Here is a 9,672-nt window from a genome sequence, read left to right as displayed (position 1 = left end):
AGACAACAGCAAACAAGGACTGAATTCTGCCATCTTGTGTGCACAGAAACTCATGGAATGAGGATGGCTACAAGCTAATTTGACTAATCTGTCAAGATGCTGATTTTTTTCCATCATATGGAGTTAGGTTGGGGATTTTTATTAAAAAAAAAAAAAAAAAAAAGGCAAAACAGCAAAGAACTTTTAAATCAATGAATTTCTCCTGGTACTTCACTTCACTGTCTGTCCAGAACTTTTGATTCTGTTTAATCTAAAAATGTGTAAGGGTGAAAAAGCCACAGTGAAAGCTAAGTGTTGTACTGGCAGATGTATTAGATCAATGTATATACTTCTGCCTTAAAGGAAGCCTTTATTATCACGTTTTTAACAACTTTCTAGTGAAGCACAATCTCATGAGTTTCTTGTATAAAATCAAAGTGGTACAATTGTTTACACTGAGATTTTTCTAAATAAAAACTTTTTAAAAAAGCAGTCTTTCTATAAATGATACAGCACAATGAATATACAGTGACAAGTGCAATAAATTATAGCTTGTATTTACAAGAAGCCTTTTAAATGCAAGAATTAGAGGTAAGTGCATTTAATACAAGTTTAATATTGATCAAAACAATTCGCTATTAGCTTCTGCTAGACAAACCATGGCTCCACTGTGAATGTATCCTTTATACGAGTTTGTTTGTTAGTTGCGTGAGTTGAAGGGGAAAGGTTGGCCAAAGACTTGCATATGCTGTTGACATTCTGTCTTCCTGTAAATAAATTGTCCAGCTAGAGAATGAATGGCCCCTAAACTTCTACGTCTCAATTACAGCTGTAGAAGTGTCCCAACTTCCTTCCTGGGCAAGCAGTAATAGATGAGGCAGCTCCACATGGGGAGTGGAAGGAAGTTGCATATAAGAACAAGTGTATAAAGTTATATTGCTCAGTCAAACAGTGAACTGGAAAGACCAGCCAGGGTCTGCATTCATGCTAGTGTTTCTAATACAGGGTGCAGCCAAGCCATCTTACGCTTGCAGGATCAGACTTACTTAAGCTGTGCTTGGAGAATAAGAGAACTGAACTGAAACACTTGCTTTGGCACAATTTAAGATACTTACTGTCACAACAGATTTCAGGAGGAGACAGTCTAGGTGTCGTAACTGGTCCTTCTAGACAAAAGGCAGTTTCTAATGTTAGGAATTTTTTATTATCTTGTACAAGATATATGCTCTAAGTCTTAAGTACTAACACCACTTTCTTTTACTCTAGCTTTCCTGTCTCTCCCCTTGTCTTCCCACCCCTGCAAAAAAACCTCACAGGTTTTGGGTGGTGGGTGCCCACCTGGTAAAACTGCAGCAGGCATCCAAGCAACTGCTAAGGCCAAGCTGCTATGTGAGATTAAGACTGTCCCAGCCAAATAAAGCGTGTGGGGGCAAATTGCTGCTTTGCGCACCCCGGCTCTGCAGAGCTGAGCAGCCACTGCGGCACAGGGTCAGTCTGTAAGAAGTCCAGCGGTTTGCTCACGTCCCAGCGTGTGGTCGCCTCACCCCTTCCTCCCACAAGGCACATCCGTGGTGTTCTAAAAGGTGGTTCTTCAATTATTGTTTTCTCCAAGGTCGGGTAGTTCATGAAAGCATGGAAGGTAGCATGGAAGTTCATGGTAGAATCACAGAGTCCGTGTGAAGACTGTTTGTCAGTGACATCCACAAGCTCTTACTACCATATTCCTGTATTTCTTCAAGATTACGTTAGAATTATCATCAAAATAAAGAACAGATATGGCATTTAGTTTGGTAGGTGCACAGCATGGTTTGGGAACATAATCAGGATTCATAAGATGAACCTGTTGCCAAAAAGAAAACACAACTGAGACAATGGTAACTTGTTTACAATTCACCTATCTCTGTGGCATCAGGCTTTCTGGAGACTTACCAGAGTTTGTACAATGGCATGATTGGTTGCGTTCATATGGGCGTTGAGTGGGAATGAGCACTCTCCATCACAGTAGTTGGCTGCGTAGCCCTTTGGAGCGATTATCCAGTCCTTTTTAGGAAACAAATAGAACGTGATTCAAATTAAAATGTTGCCAACTTGTACAGACAACTGCATGCTATTAAGAGAAGCTGAAAATTTTCCACTAACTTTTTTCTTGAGGGTGAAAATGTGTTTTTACTGAAACTGTTAGGGTTTGGGTTGGGTTTTTTTTGTGAGCCATGACTTTTCCATGGACACACTGACTTTAATGTCCAAAGAATGGTGCACGTCTATGCACAGCTTAACTGCCACGAACTAAAAGAGTTTTATTCCTAAAACTCTTGCTGGGTTGCCTTGTGGGGATTGTGGTTTGGATGCCTTTATGTTCCAACGTTTCCTGCAGGTTAGGCCCTCTGGCTGAACTACTGTTCCTAGGTTGAGTCACAGCCTCAGCTGGTGTCCCCTCCCAGAGAATCATGTATGTGCATGCGTGTGCGTGCACACATGCACAATTCAACCAGGGAGCTCCAGAACAGGAACATAAAACACTGGTGTGGTGCCTCACCGACACTCTTACCTTATACACTCTTATACAGGGACGCTAGTCTGCTAAGGTCACTGTGGGAAATTTTAGCTGTGTAACAGCTTCTCCACCTCTGCCAGACTGCAAAAGGAGGGGCAGGACAGCCAGCCTGAGCTGCATGTACAAGCAGGTGGCCTCAGTGGCAATCTGAGTGCCATGCTACGGAAGAAGGTAACTCTTCACCAAAGGGCTAATAAAAAAATTTACAGCTTCTCTGCTGCTTGCACGAAAGAGCTAAAGGTAAATTAAAAGCATCACCAATTAACAGGAGACATTTCCCCGCCCTTGGTGTCAAGGCTCTGCAGGTCACCCTGCAGGCAGACAGACTGGTACGCTTCACATGCGCGGAATTCTTAGACCATTTCCCCTTTGCCTGACAACACTTGCCTGGGTTAGCTTCAATTTTCCTACAGCAGGCCTGAGCAGCCAGAGACTGTTGCTGCAGCTTTGCTAGCCAGGTTTGCTGTTTGACTGCTAACATGAGGATACCTGGGCATAGCAAAACCACCCCTTCATTTTGCTGTACTAGCTCACCCATGATTTGCTCCCAGTAAACCGAGCTGCTTTTTGTAAGAAAGTCACACTCCTGCTACAGAAGCCAGTACAGACCGTGTAATTAAATTTGTGGTTTAATGCAGTATAAGAATAATAGAAGCGCTCTGCTAAAAAAATTGATGGATGTCCTGAAGGAGATAGCAATGCCCAACAACTGCAGGGGGCTGCTGCCCTGCCTCCATCATCTCCCTACAACAAGTAGGATCTGGATTCCAACTCCTGCAGAGCCCTGTTGGCCTGTGGCCTTCCTTTGGCAGCATCTTACCTTTCTGCTCAAGGCTGCAACTAGAAAGGTGAAGGCAGTGCCTTCGAGACCATGAACTTCACAACTGGAATACGTTTCCTGCCTGGAAGCAGGGCAAGCGAGCTGAGGAGGAGCTGGAAAGACTGTGCACAAGTAAAAAGAAAACCCACTAACAAAGTATTGGGGAACGGAGTCAACACGCAGCCACAGTTGTGGCTAGTGGGCTGGAGTTGGCATAAGCTACAAAAAATGCTACTGTCCCATTAGCTGGGAGAGGACTTTCATCTGTAGGGTATTACAGAAGCAGCATGAGCAGCCCTGGCATCCTGAATTATAATCCGGTAAAAACATTAGCTGATAGAAATGGGACCTCCCTCACAGAAGTGCTGAATGAAAGAATAAAAAAAAAATTCTAGAAAATTTTCAAAAGAGAACATGAGGGCATTCTTTGAAATGCAATGTTTGATGACACTACAGCCTGGTCCTACCTAAATAACTTACTCTAAACAGCTGTCTTCATGGTGTTGCAACTAAACTCAGTCTTTGGTCCACCTACTGCAGCCGGTGCTAATTGTGGGGCAGAGGTGGAGGACTTCAACACAATGGCCAAGGTTAAAATTACATTGATCACTAGAAAACACTTGATTTGGTTAAAATCACTGCTTAACATCAGATTTTTTTTCTTATTATTAGAGGTACACGGATATGAGCCCTTGCCCGTACCGTGACTCCCATGAGTGACAGAATGACTGTATATTTGAATCTCATAATGTATCAAGCTCCCTCTGGATCTTATCAAATGTCACAACTATCAATATTTATTTGCCCCTCCCTGTGACTAGTTTTAGTGAAGAGGCACAAGGGACATTTTAAAGCATAATGGCAGCCTCGAGAGGAATTACTGTGACACTGTTTAGATAACATTTCATAACAAAATGTCTAGTTTACCCAGAGAGAAACATCACACACCTGCCATCCCAAGTCTTGGAAGCTAACGTAAAGCTCATGCTTTCTGCACGCTGTTTTTAAGTCACTGCTGTTGTAATCTGTTAAAAGAAAAAGAACAAAACAGGAATTTAGAAAGTAAAACAGGCAGAGCATCCCTGGAGGGCACAGCTGGCCAGATGTGTGCATGCTGTGGGCTCAGCAGCGAGAAACGGCAAGCTGCCTCAGCAGCCAAAAGGATAAGGGTGTTGAGGGACATCCAAAGCAGGGCTGAAGCTTTTAAGATGCCTATGGGAATGGAGGCACCCAAGTAACAGTGACTTGGTTATAATTCCATCAGCTGCCTTTAATAACTTGACAAGCAGTGCTTGTAAAACACCTCCAGTAAAATGACTTCTTAAAAATAAATGTAATCCTTCAGCCCAGCACAGGCTACGTCCCTACTGGGTGCTCAAACTCACCCCGCTTCCTTGGCCGCGGTTTCTGACGTGTGCCGCCCTAGGTGGTAAGCTCAAAACGCACACACTTACCAAGAGAATTACAACCCCGGGAAGGTTAATCATCGCCTTGTGCCCCCACACTGGTTAGCAGAAGTCCTTAAACAGCTAAAACGTCCCATAGGCAGTGAAGCCATGTCCCCATTCCTGTCTGTGCCTTACCCCCAGCCTGCCCCGGACACCACACACGGCTCCAGGCACCACCTCTGCTCTTGGACATTTTCAAGCCATGCTCCGAAAAACAAGTTTCTCCTTCCCATAACCCGCTTATCTGCGGATGACACAGGAATTGACACACTCAACATTCACTTGCTCCTTAGTACCAATACTGCACGGAAGAGTCAGGGCGCAGGGTGCAAAGCCCCGACCAGAGACCTTCCCCCTTGCCATGGCGCAACGCACAAGGATGTTTCGACCATGCAGGAGCTGCTCCCGATGGCCCTACAAAATGCAGCTTTTGACAGCGAGTGGAATTTCCCATTTACATTTGGAAAGAGAGGCGGCTCTGCACGCGAACACCTGGAACCGCAGCGAGCGGAGGAGCTGAGCCGTGACAGAGGGGCCTTTCACCCCCGGGTGGCTGCACAAATCCAGCCTTGATGGGCGATGGCTGATTTCGTCACACCTCGGGTTGCTGCCGGACCTCAGCGCAGCACCCACAGAAACCACCTTCGCAGCGGGGCGGCTCGGCCACCAGCTACGGCTGCTGAACCCACGCTTCGCGCCCGATGGGAAGCACGAGAGGAAGAGATGGCGGCAAATTCGGCTGAGCGGCATAGGAGTCCGGGTCTCCGTGCTCGTCCCAGAGCTGGACCCAGACTGGCCGTGTTTTCCTCCGGTGTCTTACCCACAGGGGCCTCCTCTCCTCTCACATGCCTCATTTGCAAGTAAAGGCGCGTCCGTCAGCAGGCAGATGCCACACGCTGATGTGCCTGCCTCCCGCTGCCCTGGGCCTTTCGGCTCACCAGCCCCCCCGGCGCCCCTAATGCGGCTTTGAAAGGGCACCCTCCCAGTGTAGCTTTCCCCAAATGCGGCAGCTGGGATAGAAAAATATTTTTAGTGACTTTTTCCTTGGCTCTGAATAAGCCTGTCTTTTTTCTTCCCTCTACCCCCCCCCCAAAGTTTGGGAACTACAAATGCAAATATTTATTCAAAAGAAAAACTATAATACTAAAAGCACATCCAACTGACATTAAGGGCAGCACAGCATTACAGCTGGGTACAGTTAGCTCTGAGGTCTGAAAAAACCCTACACCTCAAACCTAGCCTCCAAACCACCAAAGATTAGAGAGTTGTTTTTAGAAGCAGTTTGGGTTTTAAACTTTAAGGATTGCATTTCAGACTTTCAATAGCTTCGCTTCAATCACGGATTTAATCAGGTGAGCAGAGCTGGTTAACAGCCTGCTGCAGCATAAACATTCAGTCTTTCAGGAGCACTCAGTAGCAAGGACGGAGGCGAGTCTCTCTATTCAGGCTTTCCATTTTCAAACCAGACATACCCAGTAGAAACCAGGGTGTGGTGGTTTTTTTCAGATGAAGCTTTTCAGTCCCTGGCTCAGCCCAGGAGCAAATTTCTAGCATGAGATGTTTCTAAACGATCTGGTCATAACAAGGGAAAAAAATGAGCAGAAGATACTTTTAGTGGTCAAAGGCTTTCATTTAAGTACCTGAAAACACAACTTCATTGTTCTTCAATGGGAAATATGTTGTTTGCTTAGGGGAAAACCATCTGTATTTGATAGGGAGTTACAGTGGAGTTGTTCTATTCATAACTGAGTGGGCAGAACGATGCTACGTTCCAAATCCAGCTACAACTTACCCAAATCAGCTACGGGAAAGGGGAGAAGGCAAGGGAGACAGAGAAAACAGGAGTGGGAAGGAAGGCTGTGAGCAATCACAAGTTTAAGAAAACACAGGGGGAAGAAGAAAAAAAAAAAAAGAGCTGCTTAACAAGCTACACGAAGCAGAACATGTTATGAACATGTCCTCTCTCACACTGCCTTAAACTGGCCCCCAAAAATGTGCCTCAGCTCACTGGTTGGAGTCACCTGATTCACATTCTGCATCGAGTGCTGGCTACTCTCCGCCCAAGGTAGATGCAGACAGCTCTACCTCCTTGCTTGCCCAAACTTGGCCTTTGCTTTCATAAATGTCAACATACTAAACATTTGCACTCTCCCCTGTTTAACTCTCACCCCAAGCTCCCCTGCCCTCTCTTCCTGTTACATGTTTGCCTACTTTATGGAATCTACTTTAGCCCAAATTTAGGGATGTTACAACCTGAATTGGGGAAAAAAATGCAGCAATACAGATGCACATAATAATGATCCATTCCCTATGGTTTGGGGCTCGACATATGCCCTAGAGCCGTGTACATTGGACGTACATCCAATTATGGGCCTGAAAAAAGAGGAATCCATAGAGTAAAGGGGTTTTGGCAGTGAGCTAGAGCTCACTGAGCTACTGAAGTTGGCCGCCACGATACATTTTCTCCAAAGCCTGGAAAGCAGTATCAGCTACCCAAGTCCAGCATGCGCAGCTGTTTGAGCCCAAATTACCATTTGAGGTGGTTCGCAGTGCAAGATCCAACTGCCAAGCGGCAACAGGGTACGTATCCCTTCCCGCCAGCCCTGCAGCAGGGAGCCGGGAGGGCCGAGAGGCGGCAGCCTGCAGCGGGGTGACGCTGCAAACCACTGCCGCAGGGCCAGCTTACGCTGCCACGACACAATTTGCAAGGATTGTTTGCCAGAGACCTTCAAAATCTCTGTGAGTTGAGGGAGCTGCTTTGGGAGCTCCTCTAGGCTCGCTGTGGGTTTAGCAAAGTCATCTCTTTTTTTATCCCTGCATGTACCAATTCAGAAACACTAGCTTGGCACTGCATTTAATCACACTGCAAACTATTTTGTCTAAAACAGAGATTTAAAAAAATCCCAAACCCCTAGTTCTGCACTTAAAAATAACTTCCACGGCAGCACAGTTAAAACAGCACAGTTAAGATGGCTTGTCTCTGTCGCTTGTTTGCATTGAACGTTTTCTGCCTTCACCAGAAACTAAATCTGACTTTCTGCAAGCACAGATGTTTCTCTTAAGGTTGGACACTAGCATTTGTGTTGCTGAAAGGGGAGAGAGAATAGCCTGACCCTAATGGTCTTCCTCCTACGGATACTTATGCATCCACCTTAGATTTCCTATAGCCTCTCCCACGTTAAGCGCTGGCAAAGAATATATAAATATTCACTGAGGTCGATCCGTCTGAGAACACCCTTGCCGCTCCCAAGGTGCCAGCTTACCAAATTTCACATGGTAATTAATTACTTCTGTGATTCAAAATAGCTTTGACAGAGGTCTCCAAGGCCAGCCCCTTCTTCTTGGTGTTTGACTTTGGTGATTCGTCCAGATAAAGCTGGTGTAAACTGATCACCCAGTTAATCACAGCCCACTTCACATGAAAGCGATCTGCTTGGGTGGGAAGAAGGGGAGATAGCGGGCTGACATGGACCTGCATGTGAAGGCACATACAGAAACACCGGCCGTGCCGCTCCAGTCTGTAACTGAGCGCTCTACTAAAGAGAAGATTGGCTGTGAGATAAGGATGTTTATTAACAAGACCCTTGCCACCATGAAAGCATTTGGCCTTATTTGCCTTCAGTGTTTGTGCATGCTGCCCTTGGCAGTATTTGGTTCCCATACATGTGGGGAAATCTGCCTGGTGCCATGTATGTCTACCGCAAGGAAAGGCCAGTTGGAAGGCCCCTCCATTTCTCATGGAGCACCTCACACCAGTCCCGGAGGCGCTGGGGTGGCTAAAGGGAAGGACCCGAAAAGGGGCGTTGCATGAGTTTTACTCAGAGCAGCAAGTGAAGCCCAAGTCAGATGTTTACATGCAACTTTCTCCATAAGGAGGGGCTGATGGGAAGGGATGGGCCTGAAGGCTGACTTGCAGAAGAGCAGGGTTATCGCCACTGGACAAGGAGAGAGCCCTGTACAGAACCCCTAACTCATGAAGGAGCTGGCTATATGGCAGGAAAGTCCTTAGCCTCGAGGGTCACCATCTATTACATTGAGAAGAGTCCTCATCTCTTCAGGTTAACTAGAGGGTCAGCCTAGAGTCCGAGAGCATGAGCTAAACCCATCGCAAGACATGGCCGAGCGAGGGCCTCCAGATCTTGCAGACAACAGCAGAAAAACACTTGTGTGCTCCTCCAACCCACCTCATTCCTCCATGTCCTGGGCCAGAGCTGCCATATGATTTTCTGCCTCAACAGACAAAAATACTTCCTTTTCTTCCTGTTCATCCTGCTTCTGCAGAAGAGCAGAGCTTTGCTCCAGGAATGCATTGACGCAGGACTCTATGTCAAAGCAGTTTATAACTATGGGGGTTACTCAGTTCTGCTTTATATAAGCCAGTCATAATTATGTGTTTATAATACAGGGAAATGAGCATTCTTGGCGAAAAAATACAGACCATTGAGATTCTTATGCCACAGCCATAACCTTAGCATCTGAGCACTTGGTACTGACTGCAGGACAACAACTGCACATCAAAGGGAGCACAGCGGGGTCCCAATCCCGCACGTAGCAGCATGCCTTCATGTAATTCCCCAGCTCACCAGATCCAGTACCAGCCCAGCAGCACACTTTGTGCACTCCAAACTGAGGGCTTGAAATGTTTTCCATATTTAGACAGTAAATGGGGCTTTTTTAAACACACTGCCCCAACCCAAATCGTGGCATCTTTTGGTAAAGGGGTTCATTTTCGGACTGAAGGAAGAAAACCCTGTGTTTTCACTAACATAGAGGAAGGAAGGTTCAATCTACAAAAACCCATCAACACCAGCCAGCTGCCTTGCTCTCCAAGAGAGAGCCTGCCCTCAAGCCCTGACAGGCAGCAACAACCC

General features: G+C 46.2%; 1 protein-coding gene across 1 annotated transcript in view; it reads right to left on the bottom strand.

Annotated features, from left to right (window-relative positions):
- Positions 1–148: 148 nt before the first annotated feature.
- BMP6 (bone morphogenetic protein 6) overlaps positions 149–9,672 on the bottom strand; it is a 93,896-nt gene continuing 84,372 nt past the window's right edge. Inside the window, exons 5-7 of the mRNA XM_069809056.1 lie at positions 4,302–4,378; positions 1,909–2,019; positions 149–1,819 (exon numbers count right to left, since the gene is read on the bottom strand). Of these exons, the coding sequence (XP_069665157.1) occupies positions 1,670–1,819; positions 1,909–2,019; positions 4,302–4,378 (338 nt within the window). The 3' untranslated portion in view covers positions 149–1,669. The remainder of the gene's footprint in view (positions 1,820–1,908; positions 2,020–4,301; positions 4,379–9,672) is intronic.

The sequence above is a fragment of the Haliaeetus albicilla genome, chromosome 21, assembly GCF_947461875.1.
Source record: "Haliaeetus albicilla chromosome 21, bHalAlb1.1, whole genome shotgun sequence".
NCBI lineage: Eukaryota > Metazoa > Chordata > Aves > Accipitriformes > Accipitridae > Haliaeetus > Haliaeetus albicilla.
The sequence above is the reverse complement of the archived record's forward strand: the minus strand, read 5'-3'. Positions and strand labels throughout refer to the sequence as shown.